The following is a 19191-nucleotide window of genomic DNA, read 5'->3' as shown; positions in this document are numbered from 1 at the left end:
ACCGAAGCGTGAAAAGTCTATTAGAGATGGCCGGGCTCTGGGGCTTGTCTGTGGGAACAGAATCAAGTGTGGCTCCCCGCTCCCCGCTACCCTCTCCCCGCTCCACCTGCACCTGTAGTAGACGGGGGGGGGGGGGGGGGGGGGGGCCAAAGGCTTTGTTGTGTGGCTGCCTTTTGTGTTTCGGCGTTGAAGCTTCGCTGGCACTTGCTGAAATGTTATTTGGGGGCGGGGTGGGGGCGACAGAGAGCCCTTTGTACTCGTCTTTGGTGTCTGTCATTCAGTTGGAGCCCCCTCCCCTCCCCCCCCTGGCAGCATTTAGCACGCAATTTATATATGGATTACATTTCCGTATTCCATCAGGGAGCTTGTCATTCAATCAATCCCGTAAATCACGCAACGGCCTGCTGTCAGTGCTGCTAATGAGAAATTCCCCTGAGATCCCGCGACTGTTCCAGGGGGGGACAGGGGGGCACAGGGGGCAAAGATTTTAATTACTCAATTTTGAGACTCATTTGGGGTCCATCATTTGGCACATCGTTATATCGCATCGTTACGAGCACATATCGGTAATTAGTTAACTGCTTGACCCTGAAAACCGCTCCCGCTTCGATGCTAAGCCGCAATGGGAGAGAGAGAGAGGCATTAACTATTTCGCGTGGGAACCGGAATCGATAGTCTCGAAGGGGAATGAATAGTCGTGTGTTATGGGAATCATCCGGTAATTGTTTCAATTCCGCCTAGAGCTTGCGCCCTTTCTAACTCTCTTCCAGTGTGGCTTAGCTCAAAGAGAGGCCATTCCCACTGTGGCTCTCTCTCTCTCGCTTTCCAGGGCTATTCCCACTCTCCCTCTCTCCCAGTGTGGCTTAGCTCAAAGAGAGGCCATCCCCACTCTTTCTCTCTCTGTCTCGCTTTCTCTCTCTCGCTTTCCAGGGCTATTCCCACTCTCCCTCTCTCCCAGTGTGGCTTAGCAGCAAATTGCAAGTTGTATTTGCAACAAACGGGATCTGTGCCACAAAGAGAGGCACCAAAAAAGTACTTACGTAGCTGCCAGGTTTGACTTTTGTTGTTGTTTTTGTTTTCAGCGTCGTATCGCCTGGCTTGACCGAAAACAGCAGCAAAAGCAAAAGCGGGTCTCCAAGTGTCTCCTCAACTTCCATTTGCGGCCACTCTGCGGCCCAGGGGTGGGGAAGGGGGACGACCTTGTCGCCCCAGAGCCTACGGCTGTTATGCAACGCAAAGAGCCTGGTGTTTGGGAGGGGAGGGGGGGGGGGAGGCAAACAATTGGCTCAATGTTTGTCAATCAAATAAGTCCATCAATGATGATGATTGCCATCAAATCAATCGCAAGGCGGAGCGCATGCCGACAATCAATTAGAGACACACTTTTGCCCCCCTCCCCCTTTCCCCCCTCCCCCCCCCCCCCCCACAGCCCGGCTCAAAACTTAAGTAAATTTGCGTTTAAATGTTGCACCATTCGATCGATTCAATCTCAATCAAAGCAATTGAAGATGATGAAGCGGCACGCGGCACGGGGCACGGGGCACGGGGCACAACAATTGAAATCTCTCTTTTCTTTTCTCTCTCTCTCTCGTTCGATAAATCCCATAAAGCCAATTGGCTCTGGCCCCCGTCTTACCACCGCTCCACTTTGATTGCCCCAATCGCATGGAAGTTGCAGTTGCACTTGCACTTGCCCCAGCCACCAGAACCAGCCGATTACGACGGTCTTCTCGCTACGAAAGAGCCGCCTTTCGAATGAGCGCGGAACAGTGGAACTTCCGCAAGATCTGCTCTGCTCCTCGGGGAATCTCTTAATCTTTTCTTCAGATTCTTTAGAGACTTCTTCGGGTGTCATTTTGCCCCTAAAAGGTTTCCATTTAGTTCCATTTTGAGGAGACGTTCCAACGGAGGAGGCCCTACTTGATCGATATATACTTCCATATAAAAGATTTCGTATGAGTTTTGGCTCTAGCAAATCTTCGATTTCCCGTTTCCCAGTCCTTCCCACCCGTTCCGGCCCCCCCAACACACAGGTTTGCCTTCGTTCTGGCCCCGACAAAAACTTTCCATTTCGCATGAGATACTCGCCCCAGAGCCAGTTCTCTCTGTTTTGTTTATGGAGCTGCGGTTCTCAGGCGTCTATGGCTCCCACACCTGCCCCACATCCACCCCCCCCCCCCTCCCCATCCCCCTCCCCACCCATGACGTAATCATTTCGCATCCGTTTGAGCTATTTCACAAACAAACTTGTTGCAAGCTTATTAATTTGGCTCAAGCTTTGGGGTGGGTGGCAGAGGGGGTCTAGGGGGGGCAGAGGGGAAAATCGACTAAAATTGATGTTGTTTTTTGTTTCTGTTTTAGGTGAAGTCATTTGCGTGCAGGCAAACACTAAACACGGTCTGAAAGCGGTTCAGAGATCAGCTCCGGGCCTGAGCTCGAGATCAGAGATGGAGTCGAGACTCGAGACTCGAGGCTCGAGAGTCGCTTAGTCGTTGAGTCGCCACGCCGTGTCCCCTGACAAATTTGCACAAAATAATAAAAACACATTTTAAATGCCCTGGAAATCGACTCTGAGACGGGGACGGGGACGGGGACGTAGGACGGGGGACGGGGGGAGGGGAGGCGGTAGGACTTGGTCTTAAATCAGTTTTTACCCCCGCCACTGAGTGACATTTAGAGCTTTTGCTTTTGCTTTTGCAAAACTTTAATGGGATTTCGGTGGGGGATTTGCGGGCTTTCAGCGGATCTGTCGTTTCTTTCTAATTAGATATTCAAACAAGTTTCCGAACATGGGGTTGTCTGTGGCCTATAAAGATATGCGATGTATGGGAGAAGGAAGTCTTTAGAGATCCCTAACTGGACAGCCGGCAGCGGACTGCGGAAAGTGTGGCTGTTGAAGGTCTTCGGGGAGCTGTGGTTGAGGTCACTTTTTCCTGTCTTCGAAAAGGGAATTTCCTCCGAGAAGTTTTCCCCCCAGAGGGGTTTCCATTGAGAGGATTTCCGTTGAGTGGTCTCTGGATTGAGGATCTGTCGGCCTTAACCTATCTTTATTTTTTAGAATATAGAAAGATCTATCTATTTAGCCCTCTATCTATCTATCTATCTTTCCATCTATCTATCTATCTATCTTTCTATCTATCTATCTATCTATCTATCCATATATGTATATATCCATCCATCTATCTATCTTTCTTTCTTTCTCTCTATCTATCTATCTTTCTATCTATCTATCTATATATATCTATCTATATCTATCTATCTATCTATCTATCCATCTATATATTTTCCTATCTCTATCTATCCATATATATATCTATCTATATTTCTATCCATATCTATCTATCTATCTATCTATCTTTCTTTCTATCTATCTATCATTCTTTCTATCTATCCATCTATCTATTTATCCCATCCTATCTCTATCTATTCATATATGTATATAACTTTCTATCTATCCCTCTCTATCCCTCTCTCTCTCTCTCTCTATCCACTCAATCCCCTTCTTCCCCCCCTTTATTCCCAGTACAGTTCGCATAGTTCAGAGGTCCTTTCCCTCCTCTGCGTGACGTGACATGATGCTCTCCACCAGTTATATAATACCCGGCGAGCCCAGAGCCCAGGGCTGTACGATTCGTCTTTGTTTTAATATTTTATGGGGTTTATTTAAATGAATATTAAATCCATATAAACCATTGTTTTTCTTTAGTATTTCCTGCAAGTTTTTCTCAAGGTTTCACAAGCGTTGCCACTCCCCCCACCCCGCCCCCCACACCGAATCTGTGAAGCAACTCTTCCGTTATGGCACGCCCTAAAAGTTGCGCCGCACCGGAAACTCTTGCACACATCTTTCGATATGGTCTTTGGGCTGCCACCGGGAGAGGAACCTTCTCGGGGCATGCCACTGCCACTGCCACTGCCACTGCCAGTGGCACCACCTCACAATCCGCATAATTCACACTTCATTGAGCTTCCATTTCCAGAATATTTCCAGAAATCCAATATCAACGACCCCCCTTCCCCCCGGTTTCTTGCCCCCCTTTTAGCATCACTCAACGGTTGATTCATTCCCCCCCCCCCCACCCCCCACCGACACCATTCCCTCCATTCATTGAAGCTCTTTTCTTCGACTGCCCCAAATTGCTGTACGGCCCTAAATTATCATCTCTTCCTCCATGGGAATGGCTATTCCGGGGCACGCTTCATTCGGTTCTTATCTGCGGCCATGCCCCAGCGCTGGGGCACGTATTATTAATTAGCCCAGTCGGAAACTCAGTTTCGGGCCCCATTCCACCAAAAACGGAACTCCGACGACACCGACGACGACGACGACGACGACGACGACGACGATTGTCTCGTAATTTATGCGAGGCATGAAAAGGCAGCCAACAACAGGCAACAGCAGGCCACAGGGGAATGTTTTATGCGACACTTTTTATGTATGCAAAATGCAAACTAAATTGCAAACAAAAACAAAAAATAGTATAAATAAAACACACACTCAAAAAACTGCGGCGCTGCCTTTTGAAGTACAAGAAAAAACAAAAAACCTTTTTTTTTGCGTGTGTTTGTTGTTTTTTTTTTTTGGCAGGCCAACAATTAAATTGAAATTAGCCAGCAATTGTGAGGGAATTAAGTGATTCTGTACGGCTTGAGGTGCGAAAGGTGTGGGGCCGGCCCCCGCACGGGGCGCCGCCTCTCAAGGGGGATCTGTGGATCCCGCAGAGCAGTATCTGTGATCTGTGATTCTGTGATTCTGTGTTCAACCTTCAACTCCACTCATTTGTGGCACATCAATTAACACTTTTCAACTTGAACTTGTTCCGCCGGATTGTGACGTCACTTTTAGAGGGGGGGGGGGGTGGTGGGTGGGGGGGGGGGGGGGGGCAACTTCGGAAGCAGCGAGCCACCAAACAAAAGGACAGAAAAATTCATTTAAAATTTTAATTCTTTTTTTTTGCTGTCGCCACCAAACGTGTTCTCGGATACCGATGGAGTTCCATGAACCCATTATTTATTGAAAGGTATTTTTTGTGGTGGGGTTGGGGGGGGGTTTTGGGCTACTTCCTGGCCGAAATTGGCAAAACTTCTTCCATTAATAACAAAAGTCGCAAGAAAGTCCCAAATGCAATCCCCCTTGGAGCGGGGGGGAGGGGGTGTTTAAGGTCTAGTCTGGATGAAGCACCGTTCCGAGCCATTTATTGTCATGGGAAGCGGGCACACACACACACACACACACACACACACACACACAGACAGAGAAAGGAGCGTGCGTACACCCGAAGCGACCTTGAGCCGAGGGAGTCACACTCCACTGCCGCCTCGCCCTCTCTGGCTCTGGATTTGGCTCTGGCTTCTGGCTTCTGGCTCATCCTCACGCACTTTTTGTGGCCCAAGCCTGGAACCAGTTCCTCCTCTCGTTTTTGCGAACAAAACCAGTTCCCCTTCCGTTCGTTCCCTTCCGAAAAACTCACCTGAAATATCATATATCCCGAGTCGTACATCCAAAAGTCCTCGGGGGCCGTGTGCCCCGGCTTGGTCAGCTGTATGGCCAGGCAGCGTTGCAAGATCAGACGACAACGCTGTGGACCACCGGGTGATTTGGTGCCCATTTCGTGGCTGTTTCTGTTGCTGTTTCTGTTTCTGTTCTTCTCCTCCTGCGGCGGTGGGGCGGGGGGGGTTTGGGCTTTGCTTTTTCCAATCTTTTTTATCGTCTAAAAATAACGCGAAACGCAACGTCGAAGCGGAGGCCTCTGGGGCGGGCCGGGTGGAGGAGGAGGCGGCGGCGGCGGCGGAGGAGTGCGTTTGTGTGTGTGTCTGTTTCAAAGGTCCATTACGGGGCGAGGAGAGCGTCACTTTTAATGGTCAGAAGAGCACAGGCATGGTGGAAAAAAAAGGCATAAAAAAAAGAGGCAAGCGGAGGGAACGAAAGAGCCAGACAAGACGCGAACTCGAACTCGATAGCCGTCGAATGCGCGATAAGAACGAAACCCGTATTCGCATTGAACTTAAAAAAAAAAAGAACTTGGAAGTTTTGCGTGTTTTTTTTGTTGTTCTTTTCTTTGCGCACACTTTTTGATCTGGAAATTTTTGTGGTTCTTTGGCTCCTTTGGGGGGTTTATTTTTTAGAGACACATTTGACTGGTGGCGTTTACTTTTCGACAATCACACAGCTTCGAACGCGACGCATGCGCGCAGGGCACTCCGCGCAAGAAAAAAATGTTTGCTTGCGAGGCAGCAGAGCGGACACGAACCGTACGAATCAAGCGACAAAAACAGACTCCACTCGCGGCGCCAGCCGACCAGCCGACCAGCCGACTAGCCGACAAGCCGACCGACCTGCCCACTCTCCACTCTCACACGAGCACGAGCACGAGCCCGAACACGAGCGCCGTTTCGGCTGCGCAAGTGGCATTTGCATTTGCATTCGTCGCTGCTGCTGCTGCTGCTGCTGCTGCCGCCGTCTCTGCTGCTCTGGGCAGCATTTCGCACACGTTCGGAGCGAGAGAGCTTTCGGAGAGTTTGGAGACTTTGCGCACCTGAAACGACAAAAACAGAGAAGCGGCATTAAAAACCTTGCTTATAAAATCAATTAGGAGGGAACCAAAAAAAAACACAACTCGAGTTAGACTGAGACTGAGGCTGCTCTCTGCTCTCCGCTCTCCGATCTGCTGCTGCTGTCGTCAGAGAGTCTCGCAGTGCTCCTAATAACATCATCAGAGTCATATCATTACCATTAACCGTAAGCCGTGCGGCGGCAACTGCTTCTTTTTTTGCTGTTGCTGTGGTACTACAGGGGTCTCTCGGAACTTTTAGCTAAAGTTTCTTTAAGTTGAAAAACGTTTAGGTTTGAGCCATTTTTCACTCCCTTTAACTCTTCCAAATGAGATTTGGGACTCCTAAAGAGAGGAATGCAATGGGAAATTGGGTGCTCCGATCGAGGAGCGCTGCCGCACGACGCGTGACAAAGAATAACATATCCGAGTGCTTACTGTATGATTTTTGCTTTGTGCTGTTTTTTTTCGCAATGCCAAATGAGATACATTTTGGTGGCTTTTGGGATTTTCAATCTTAGTAGCGGCATTTGGTAGTCATTTCCTCCACGAATCGGCCGAATTGCCGGATGTCCAAATGACTATAAATGGGTTAATTAAAAATTCAAAAAAGATCTAGAAATGATGAGGTTGAAAGTCTCCAGGGGCACCCTGTGGGCAAATACCTGGCCAAGAGAACCTTTAACAGTGTGGGGGGGGGGGGGGAAGGGGGGAGGCACCGTCTAGGAAATGTCAGCGAGACAGTGAGAGCCATAATTGCGCGTACGGTACGCCGCCATGTATGCCATTCAATCAGAATTCTAATGCAAATGCAAATGAAAATGCATTGGGGGGGTTTCCGCATGTGCATATTTTCCATGGAAATTAAGTGGCAGTGTATCTTTTTTTGTCTGTGCGTCAGAGGCGCGTGAAATTTGCATAAACAATTACGAATTAAATCAAATTACGAGATAACTTGATTTTTATGGCCCTGACGATGGGGCGAGTCGCGCTCCCCATGCATCTGTGGCACATTCATCTTCCGAATTCGGTCAACAGAAAGCGGCCAGATACATATGTATCTATGTATGTATGTATGTATCTAGATGGTGGCCGCATAGGGCCCGTGGCTCGGTTCGGTTCGGTTTGAAGCCAATTAAATGGCTCTGATGGTGAGATCATCGCCCACATATACACGATGCCATCCGCCACCAGCCACCATCCTTCCCGAGGCGATTCCCAGCCACAGATCAAGTGTCGCACACACACACACAGATACACACAGATACATCTTTTTTTGGGGATTTTCTTTTATTATTTATTTATTACCGGCTTGTATTTGTCGACCCATTAAGCCGCGGCCTTTGTTAGAAAACACGTTTCTTCTGGCCAAAAAGTGCTGGCCACATTCCAGCGCCAACAAACGAGAGACAGAATTCGCCAGCAGCCCCCTTTGGGGTCTTTGGTGTTTGTCTTACAAATCAGAAAACATTATAAATCGGCGAAACCCAAGCGTAAGCTGAAAAGGTGCTAAAAATAAAATTAGCATAAATTATTATTAACAATTATGAGCAGCGTTGGCAGCTGCCCCACAATACCACAGATCTGTGGTCTCTAGATGGGAAAAGGTATCTCGAAACAGCACCCAGGAATGCCTCTATTTTGGAGCCACTTCTATCGCTCTTTTTCCAGGGTATTCCCATCGTCTAGCAGTCGCGAGGGCTCTCCTTTGTGGCTTGTAACCTTTTGTCTTGTCGATTGGCTGTCTAGCCGCAGGCCTTAGGAGCGGTGCCAGCGGACCATTGAGTCAGTAATTAAATTCGCACATGACCACCGCCGCCAGCAGCACCTTTTTTCGGCTTTTTTTGGAGTGTCTCTTGGAGAAGGCCCCTCAATCGAAGCCGGAACTGCGTTTCGACCATGTCCTTGGCATTGGCAACACCTTGAACTTTGATTGAGGATCGTCTCTCCATCGAGGGCTTTCGAAAAACAAAGTGCCCGGCCATTCTCTTTGGCTTTGCCTGAACTTGATCTTTGATTCATAAATGAGCGAAATCTTAGATCAAAGACGGTTATTTTTGGCGCTTGCTCTATCTTTGCTCTTTGGAAAGTTTTGGGTTTTTGGTAGAGAAGATCCCACTCGGAAGGCGGAAAACCTTCCCAAAATCATCTGCCCTCTTAGAACTCCCCCCCTAAGAGATTCTCTTCTCAAAACCCGCCACACTTCCGCCTTGAAGCAACCAGCAACGGGAGTCCGGAGTGCCACAAGCGATCTCAAATCCTTTCCTTCATTATAATGAGGCTCTATGCTCCACTCGACTCCCCCACACAGCCAGGAGAGGACGGGACACGACAGGACAGACAATATTTGACAGCTCACTTTCAATTGCGACATCTAGTTAGCGGCAGATTTAAGAGCGAAATAAAACAACACGATCAGAGCAGTGGACCGAATGGATGGAATCGAATGGATGGATGGATGAATAGCTTAATGAAGCAAGAGCCTGTTCCGTGGTCCAATCTTCGCGGTTCGCCGGGCCCGCGGTCCGTGCGGTCACTCAACGGCAGTGCAGTCCAGTCCAGTGCCGTCGCAGGCTCTGTCCACCCGCAAAGCATCACCATCAGCCAACCATCACCCACTTGCCCCAGCCGGGCACCCATTTCCCCCTCCCTCCCCCTCCTCCTTCTTCATATTTGAGTTTTACGGTTCAACGACAACAACGAGAGATCTCTCGCGCGGCACACAGTTTGGGGGGAGAGGGAGAGCCTCCTCCAATTGCTGCAATGTGGCAAAGCAATCGATTTAAGCGCCGCATAAATTGAAGCCGCAGCTCCACTGGAGGAAGGTTCCTCTATGTACAACATGATGAATTGTTTTCTTTGTCGAGTTGTCGACTGGAGTCTCTCTCGCGGGCCGCCGCCGCCACCGCCGCCGATCGCCCGCTGAATGATGGAGTAGGAAAAAAAAAAAAAAACGGAGGAGGAAAACCAAATTGCAAATTGTATCAAAAAATTTAAATTTTCGCTTTCATTATGCGGCAGTCGTCGTCGTCGTCGTCGTAGTCGTTGCTGCCGCCTGTCGGGGGGGGGGGGACTCTACTAATAGACCAAACGACTAACTCCGTTGTTCAGGCTCTGGCTCTGGCTTTTTGGCTCTGACTCTGCCTCTGCCTCTGACTCTTTGGCTTGTTGTCTGCGATTGTATTTTCATTGTTTTTCCTTTTCTTTCCTTTGTTTTTCTGGCCTAGCTTTTACCCCCCCCATACAATTTTGACAGGCCGCGTTTTTATCCAAATAATGAGCTGCATTTTGAGGCGGCAGGGAAAAAGGCACACAAAAAAACGACTCCCCGTAAGTTGAAGCGTTCAAATAATTTATAGTTTTCCAGGCCCCGCGGATTGGATTCCCAATCAGAGTCAATCACTGGGTGCTGGTGGTGCCGGTGGTGGATTCTCACCACCTGGCCCACAGCTCGTATACGTGATGTGATGTGATGTGATTTGCATTCGTCGTCGTCGTCGTCGTCGTCGGGGGTTCACACCGATCGGCATTTGGCAATTATAAATCTGCAGCACAGCAAAAAGTAAAATGAGGATGGGATTTCGGTTTTCGGTTTTCGGATTGCGGATTGCGGATTGCGGATTGTGGGGAAATACCAATGGGAGGGAATACACAAAAGCAAATTTGAGAAATGCCACAGATGCTCGACGAAGCCAAGAAATGACATGCCATGCCCCATGTGCAGCCCCTACCCCTCCCCCTCCAGGCAGGCATCTCATAAGTAGACAACCGCATGCCACGACGGAGACGGAGACGGAGACGGAGACGATGTCTGCCAGGCGGAGACATTGCGGCAGACGATGCAATAACAAATAGCATTAGGCAAAAGCGAAACAACGGATTTTAAATGCACTACAAAGGTACAAAAATTACTCGAAAAACTCTGAAATCACAAATTTCTCAACAAAAGCAGTGGCTGGAATACCACTAATATATACTGTATACCCCCTTCAGGCTGTACAACTTTCGGCAGTGTGCTAATATGCCCCGCCCAAAGGGTATTCCAACGCCAAACAGAAGCCACTGACAATAACCGTTTGATAACAGCAGCAGCAGCGACGGCAGCACAGCAGACGGCGGCAGCAGCGCCAGCAGAGCAATACAGAGGAGGTGCTCGCACACACACACACACACACACGCAGGCACGCAGACAAACAGTTTGTTATGCAAGTCTCCACTGCAACTCGCGCGCTTCTTCAATTTCAGCATTCTTTCGTCTGCATACTTTTCGCTCTGACTGTCGCGTCGCCCCGCTCTCCCGCTCTCCCACTCTCCCGCTCTGCTTTAACTGTAGCTGCACTCTGCACGCTGCCGCTGTTGATTGCTCTGCCTCTGCCGCTGCCTCTGCCTCTGCGCTCTCTCAAATGGAAAGAAATCAAATAAAACGCATAAAAACGTAATAAAATCAACTGAAAATTGTTGAATACGAGGCGTAAAGTGATAATGGTTGAATTTCCGCGGGGATATCAAATCAAATCAAAGCCCAAGACTGGCATAAACTGTTACGGGAAGTTGTGGCCATCAAAAGTTTATCCATTAAAAAGTTGCCGGCATTGTTGCGCTCTCTCTGGATCTCCTTCGTCCTGGAGGTGGGCAGGCCCTTCTAAGGGAAGTTCCTTTGGGAAGAATGGGTTTCTGCTGATCCAGCCCGACGAGCGTCTGGAGAAGCGCACCTACGCCCGTTTCCAGGCGAGGCGCTTCTGGAGCGCAAATACCCCGGAATGCCTGTCATCCACTACGACATCGTCGAACTGTTCGACTTCGTGGACGAGCCGAAGGACCTCGTCTGCTTGGTGCAACAGGAGGGCGCCAGCGAGTACGTGCCGCGCAACAAGCAGTGGATCAAGGAGCAGATATTTGCCAATCTGGACCGGACCTTGCAAAAAGAACGCAAATACTCGGAGGAAGAGGCAGGATGCAAGGACAATAAAAGACTTTAATTAAGACTCTCTCTCTCTCTCTCTCTCTCTCTCTCTCTCTCTCTCTCTCTCTCTCTCTCTCTCTCTCTCTCTCTCTCTCTCTCTCTCTCTCTCTCTCTCTCTCTCTCTCTCTCTCTCTCTCTCTCTCTCTCTCTCTCTCTCTCTCTCTCTCTCTCTCTCTCTCTCTCTCTCTCTCTCTCTCTCTCTCTCTGTCTCTTCGCTGCACCGCAACAGAGTGGGGTTGGGCCTCTCTTCCTCTTGTTGTTGCTGTTGCAAGTTGTATGTCTCTTTCCTTGTCTCGTTTGTCAGACATTTGACAGTTGTTTGTTATTTTTGCACGTTGACTTTTCTCCCTGCCTGTTGCTGTTGCTGTTGCTGTCTCTGTCTCTGTCTGTCTGTGTTTGTGTCATGTGTCCATGCCCCCACAGAGGTTGCCTAACAGACGCCCACTGTGGCGGCACTCTCGCACTCTCTTCCTTCTGGTATCCCCATCTCTTTTGGATTTACAATTTTTATGGCAAGTCAAATTTTTGTTTTGCTTGTTGCATTTATTGCCATTTTCGACTGTCGCCGTGTATGTGTTCGTGTGTGTGTCGAGGAAGTCGGAATTTGCATAGAAAAATGGAAATTAACAAGACCATTTGACTGGCTTTCCATCCAAGTCCCGGCGCCCCAGCCTCCCCATCCACCCCATCCTGCCTCGGCCAGCGACTGTGTCTGTTCGTCCTGTTTGTACATTTGTCCGTGTCTATATTTAGCTTTATGTAAACACGTTTGACCAACTGAACTGACTGTTGTACTGACTGAATGACTGACTGCCTCAGTTGGGTATCATTCATGCCCCCGCCCCCTCCCCCCATCCAGCCACCCTCTCTTTTATCTCGCTCTCCGTCTTGCTCTTGCTCTGTGATGTAATCGGTTAATGCATGCGACAAAAACTTTCATCTCGAATTGCGAAATCCACGCAGTGTGCAATAAACGGGATAACAAAGGAAACGAAACAGAGAGAGAGACAGAGACAGAGAGGGAGAGACAGGGAGGGAGATCTGCAAAGATTGTCTTACAATGTTTGAATAATAATTAATAAATAATAATTAATACACAAGGTCCTCCGACCCCCACCTCTAAAAAGCTGTGCATAACCCTCGCACAGTGAACACTCGCGGGCGAGGAAAGCCTCGCTTTGGTATTTAGGGATCACCCCTCTTCAGGGGCTTTCACTGCACTTTATTTTGGATCTCAATCTCAATCGCTGCTGCCGTCGGCTGCCTCTCCTGATGTGAAATCTCAAGCAGTTAAGTTTTTGTTTTTGTTTTTGTTTTTTTTTGAGGCCGCTGCGCTGGTGTTTCCCACGTGACCTCGAAGACAAACCTCACGTACAAGGATTTCTTTTTTGCAACAGCAGCGGGTGCAGCACCCCTCCCCTTCGCCGCCCCCTAACCCACCTTTATATAAGTAAGTATTTAAGTGTCTTGTATCCGTGGAAAGTGAAAATTGATGCATCGGCATCGATTTCCTTATGGATTTCAATATATTTATACACCAGTCACGGAAATTCGTTTAATGAAAATGGGGAGCGTGCGATGGTGCCTCGTCGTATCTTCGATGAGAACTCTTTTCGATCAAAATCGAATTTTAATAAACAATTCGAAGCTGTCAATGGAAGCGGATGATGTCATAATAGAATAACGGCAGAGACTGCAACGATTCAAATTAGTGCCGCTCAAGGAAAGCGGGCTGGCACAGACACAAGGCCGGTACAAACAAGGTGAGGGCGCTGCACTGCATTGCCAGGAATAGTTGAGTTTTGTGTTACAATGGCAGGCCTCCCCCCCTTTTGAGAGCAGCAGGGAAAACATGGGTTCCAATACCTCACCTTGCACAAAATATACCTTGCACAGGTAGAGCTCGACGACAAATGCACAAACAGGCCAAGCAAAGGAGAGGAGAGCAGGAGAACGGCAGAGCAGCGGAGCAGCAGAGTATCAGAGCAGCGGAGCAGAGGAGCAGCAGAGCAGCGGAGCAGCAGAGCAGGAGACGAAGCTGAATGCAGAGCAGAGTGGCGCGGCTCAGGAGACGAAACTAAAAGCAGAGCGGAGCGGCGCGGCGCAAGAGACGAAGCTTAAAGCAGAGCGGAGCGGCGCGGCGCGGCGCGTCGCAGGAGACGAAATAAAAAGCCAAAGGAGAGCAGGAGGCAGCAGTCAAAACGGACAGCAAATACAGTAATTAGATCACAGGCAGACAGTCCAAAGAGAGGGGCGGAAGGGGAGAGCAGACGGACTGGAAGCTGGAACGTGACTGCAGAGAAGGAAGCCAACGGTTCGAGGGGACGGGACGGGACGGGACGGGACGGGACGGGACGGGACGGGTGTGGAAACGGGCAATAGTAGAGTGAGAAGTGGAATAGGAAGCACAGTGCGGGTCAAGCATTTAGGTTGCCATTCATTTATTGGCTAACGATGGATGAAGGGTGTTGCGGGGAGGGGAATCGTTGACATTTAAGGTTAGGTTATGCAGCTCCCAGGCTCCACTGTGGGGGAGGGGGAGGGGGAGGGGGAGGATAGGAGGAGGAAGACTGTACACTGTACAAGAAAAACTGTTTTCCGCTGTTCGTTGCATGTACGACAGCTTCCTAAACAACAAAAGCAGCAACAATGGAAATTCGTGTGTGAGAAAAAAAAAGAGACTAAACTCAATTACTCAACAAGCACAGTAACCTACTTCATAAAAAACAGCGGCAGCGGCGGCAGCGGCAGCGGCAGCAACCATTGCCAACAAATGCTGTTAACAGCTGCAGCAACAAATTCATTTTCGCTTTTGTTGCTGCTTTCCAACGAGAAAAGTCCTTCAAGCGTGACAATCACATGGAACACACACCGCTGTTGTTGTTGCCGCTGATTTATCGTTTCCATTTTGCACCGATCCGCACAGCACTGGCGTACACCCTGCCAAACGGTACTCCCCTCACGGCACTGGCAACGCTTTAGGGTATGAAAAGCTGCGGCCATCTGGGGTTGCCTTCTTTTTTGGATGTTGTAAAAGGAAATGTCAATTGTGGTGAGGCAATGCAAGGGAGTGGGGGGCGGGGGAGGGGGCACGGCACCCACTAATGTAAGCCATATAACAAATCTCTCACAGAACCTCGTGTGTGCTTCGTTTTGGCAAAGAGATTTGGAGATTCTGCCGCCTGCCCTTTGTGGAGACTTTCTCCTTCCTCCTTCCTCCGTCTCCTGCCTGCTGCCTGCTGCTTGCGTGATGTCCAGCAATGTGCCCAAGCCTGTTTTTGCCCCCTCTCTCTCGCTCTAGAGCTTTTTTTTTTTTTGCCTGCCAGAATTTGTTAGCCTGAGAAGAAGATGAAAGAAACCCAAGAAGTGCAGAGCAGTGGAGAGAGAGAGAGAGAGAGAGGCAGGGAGAGAACACACAAAGTAAAGCGCCGTTCCGTTCCGTTCCGTTCCAGTCTTGGGCATGGGCATGCAGAATGTACTACATGGAGCCCCGAAGCTCTTTGGGGATCGTGAGTCAGCAGAGTTTAGGCAAAAAAAACCAAAAACAAAACAAAATCTGCTAAAAAATATAAGACCCAATGATGATTTATTGTTTGGCTTATTAGAACGAGGATAGGGGAGGGAAGCGGAGGGGACCACAGAAGATAGAAGATCGCAGATTCTGTGCCTGAATTTATGCTGTTGACTTTTTGGGGCCGTGGTCCCATTGGGGAACCATTGGGGAACCGCTCTGGGTGACTCAAGGGAAGACTGGTATCTGAGAACCAACGGAATTTGATCGGCCACTTTCTCATGCCCCTTGAGTGTATGCCGACGATTTGGCAGCCATCTTTGCCACTCAGAATGGGATTGAACAGAAAGAATCTTTAGATTCTAGGCGAGTGTGCAGGGGTCCCCAGTGCCCGCTAGTTTTTTAGAAGATCTTCCATGTTAGGATCCTACTTTAAGGCTAAGACCTCCCCTAACATTTCCATCATAACCAAGTAAAATCCATGTTTAAATACATAAATAATCTGAAATCTGAAATCTGAAATCTTAACAATTCAATATTCCACAGCGTTGCCAATAAATTCCCTGACAATATACAGAATTGTTGGCATCGAACAAAATTACTTTCGTGGCCTTCTGGTGGTTCTTTCTTGGAAGCACTCGCTGATCGGATTCCGATGCGGGATTCGCATTCAATAGCAGATTTATGCATTGGCCGTGGCAATCTAATATGAAGCACAATAAAAACTTGAATATGGCCATTTGGCAACACGTCAACAGCACCAGCCATGGCCAATAGCACGGCAATAGCAATAGGAATAGCAACAACCACATTCAAGGCAATGAACGAAACGTGCCAACGTCTAAAGATCGCTGATAAGCCATAAGAGAGGGAGTCGAGTCGGTCGTCTCGGGGAGGCAGCAGCCGAATGCAAAGCCTCTATGCAAAGAAAGTTGCCACAATCACACACACACACACACACAGAGGACCCCAACAGGAGTGTGGGCCAGAGCCCATACCAAAAATCATTCACAGTTTGATAGAGAGCGGGAGAGAGAGAGAGAGAGAGAGAGAGAGAGATCGTGGAGGAGGCCCCAACCACTGCGAGTGCCACTGCATTTGGTTGACGATTTTTATGGCTGGTTTTCCTTGGCGTTTTTCTTAACTGTTATTTCTCCTGTCGACTGCCATTAGCAATTAATAGACGGCACGAGAAATTTGCATTGCAAAAGGAAAGTGACAACAACAACAACAACAACAACAACAAAACCAGAAAGAAAGGCTCTGGCCTTGGGGGCCGAAGTTTCAGATACTCTCTCAGATGGCGCCTTCACATCCATTACGATGGGGGGTTTCAAAGATGTTTCCATAGGGTTTTTGTTGTGCTGAATATATTTCGGGATCAGGCTTTGCTCTGGTGTTCGAAGGCCAGGTGTTCAAGGAGCCGATCTTAGGGTTGTTTTTTGCCCAAGGACTCACGAGATATGTTCCACCTTTTGGCCATAAAACGGACTTGTTTCATTTGAAAGGGTATACAAAAAATTAAAGGAAAAAGCCAACATATATCGCCCGGTGACAGTAGTCGACACTTTTGGCCATGGCGGTGACGGTGGCGGTGGCGGTGGCGGTGGCGGTGGCAATCACCGATCACAGATCACAAATCACAAATCACAGATTATGGCCAGGAGACAGGGATGTGGTTGGGGTTGGGGTTGGTGCTGGGAGGATGCGATAATTGCCTGTGCAGGAGTGTCGTCTGTGGTGTGTACGTTAGCTAATTGTCAGATAGGGTGCTTCAGGGGGGGGGAGGGGGCATATTTCACGCCGAAAGTGAGAGTGACACCTGTTTAAGCGCGGATCTGCCGCCTCCAATCGGTGCGTGTAATCTGGGTGCTGCCATCCACCGTCGAGCATCATGCCTCATCAGCTGCCGCCAGCCATCCCCCCCCCCCCCCTCTGGGCACCTGCTGCCATGCCGTGACGCTCGATCGATCTGTTTCGGGGCAGACGCATTAAGTTTCATGTGCCGTCATTATTTTAAATTATGCACACGAGCGAAACTCACAAATGAAAACAATCCCAAACGAGACGCTGCATAATTGAGAGACATTTTCCAGCCTCATTTGCATTTGTGTCTCTGTGTGTGTGTGTGTGTGTGTCTGTGTGTGTGGAAAATTGTTCAACACCTTGGCTTCTGTCGGAGCTTTCGATCAGGCGACCCAAACAGAAAGGATAGCTAGCGAAATACCCTTTGGAAGAGTGTCGAACAGTCGTATATGCCAAACTCCGTTTCTGTGCCTCTGTTGGCCCAACGAGGACCTCCAGCGGGTATCCCTTTGCTGAGGTGTCTCTTGGCATCCACCTGGTGAGGTCCTTCAAGTGAGGTCCTGGCTGGTTGCAGTGCCTCGAGTGCTTGCACACACGATCCGGGCCAGCCTCGAGGCTCTGATGAGCGACTCTACTCTCATGAATCAATGCCCTTTCGAGTCGAGCATTTTCGGATTCGCGGGACCGAGCACAAGCCTCCACGTGTCTGCTCTGGCGGGGCACCCATAAAGCTGTTCTCTGTTCTCCGGCGGGGCTGTTTCTTTCAGATATGGAAAAGCTGATTCTGATTCCCTTTACAGCCATCGATTGATCAATATTTACACGGAATAAATACGTCTGGGAGAAATCATTATATCGTTACCGACCAAAATCAGATCAAATGGATTCCGACACCTCGGCGCAAAGACAAACGCATTTCTCATTTAAGAAATACAAATACACGCCCACAAACCGCCCACTTCATTAGGGAAAAGATTTCTGGCTGCCGCGATGACACATTACTGTCACTCCGCGATCTGAGCTAAATTTATTGGTGCAACCAGCCCCTGCCGCCGCGCCCTTCCACGCGAGGCAGGAAGCATCCGTTGGGGAGACACCCTATCGATGGAGAGAGCCTTTTGCTCTACACATTTATCCAGAGGTCATTGCAAGTGCTTTCTGCTCTTGCAAACTGGTATACCCTTCGGTGTAGGGTATATACAGAATATTCTGTTCGTGTCGTTCGGGAGGCCTCCTCATGGGAAGATGTCACAGGGATCATCGTTGTCGTTGTCGCACGGGAAAGTCTGGTGGGGGGGGGGAGGGGGTCTAGAGGCATTTAGAGCATTTCATTAGTGTGTTTGTGTGTGTTCAGCTGCATCGTGTGGCACAAAGAGAGGCAAGAGAGGCGGCAGACAGGGGAAGAAAGCCAACTCATTTCGTAATGATGGCAGAAGAAAGAAGAATCAAAAAAAACCAAAAACCAAACCGTTGACAACTAAAAAAACATAGAGGAAGGGAGGAAGTGGGGGAAGTGGGGGAGAATGGGGAGCAGAGGCAGAGGCAGAGGCCGACAGGGAAAAGCCCCCAGTAATTTATAGGAAAATTCCTTCGGAATTTATGTGCGGAATCATGACATAAATTAACCAACCAAGTGTGGCGGTGGCGTCTCTTTCTCTGTGCCAGTGGTGCCTGGGGGTGGGGTGGCTGTGGCATGAAAAGTGCTGCCAAATGTGTGTGGGTTAGTGGTGCAAATTGCAGCCGCGCTGCTGATGCAACCGCCCGCACATACTAAGTATTTAGTTGAATTATAATAATTACAAATAATTATCCAACATTTTGTTAAGCGAATGTAACTAATCGTTTATGCTTCGGCTGCGAAATGGGAGGGCCCGAAAGGGGCGGGGGCTCTCTTCTCACTTTCTTTCTTCTGCCTAGCCATGCGTTCCTCTTTTTCCCCTTCTTTTGGTGCTCCGCTCTGCCGTAATCATTTAATTTGGTTTTGTTTTGGTTTTGGTTTTGGTTTTTGGATTTTTTTGGTTTTTATGTAATTGCCGCTTAATTATGAAGCAATTAAAACGCAGCGCAACTTTCGGGGGCGTCCGAAAAGTTTCTGAAGCATTGCAAAGACCCATCTTCGAATCCGAGATCCAAAATGGGGTCAAGAGCTTCAAGAAGGAGCAACCAGCCAGCAACCAGCAACCATGGCTCTTTGGCTCTTTGGCTCTTTGGCTCTTTGGCTCTTTGGCAATGCAATCGATTTTCAACTTTTATGCCTTGCATAATCACTCATAATTTGTTGTCCACTTGGTGTCCACTTCAGTTGCACGTTGCACATTTTGCTGCATGCTGCATCTCATTCACTCGCTCACTCGCTCGGT

The 19191-nt window shown here is 49.0% G+C and overlaps 1 protein-coding gene across 2 annotated transcripts in view; it reads right to left on the bottom strand.

Moving 5' to 3' along the window:
* The window catches only part of LOC108152730, a 57674-nt gene that overhangs the window by 17275 nt on the left and 21208 nt on the right, over nucleotides 1–19191 (bottom strand). For both annotated transcript variants that reach the window (XM_017282271.2, XM_017282270.2), the window contains one exon: nucleotides 5472–6536. In XM_017282271.2, coding sequence (XP_017137760.1) covers nucleotides 5472–5609 — 138 coding nt within the window. In that variant the 5' untranslated portion in view covers nucleotides 5610–6536. The remainder of the gene's footprint in view (nucleotides 1–5471; nucleotides 6537–19191) is intronic.

This window comes from Drosophila miranda, chromosome XR (genome assembly GCF_003369915.1).
Source record: "Drosophila miranda strain MSH22 chromosome XR, D.miranda_PacBio2.1, whole genome shotgun sequence".
Classification (NCBI taxonomy): Eukaryota; Metazoa; Arthropoda; class Insecta; order Diptera; family Drosophilidae; genus Drosophila; species Drosophila miranda.
The sequence above is the reverse complement of the archived record's forward strand: the minus strand, read 5'-3'. Positions and strand labels throughout refer to the sequence as shown.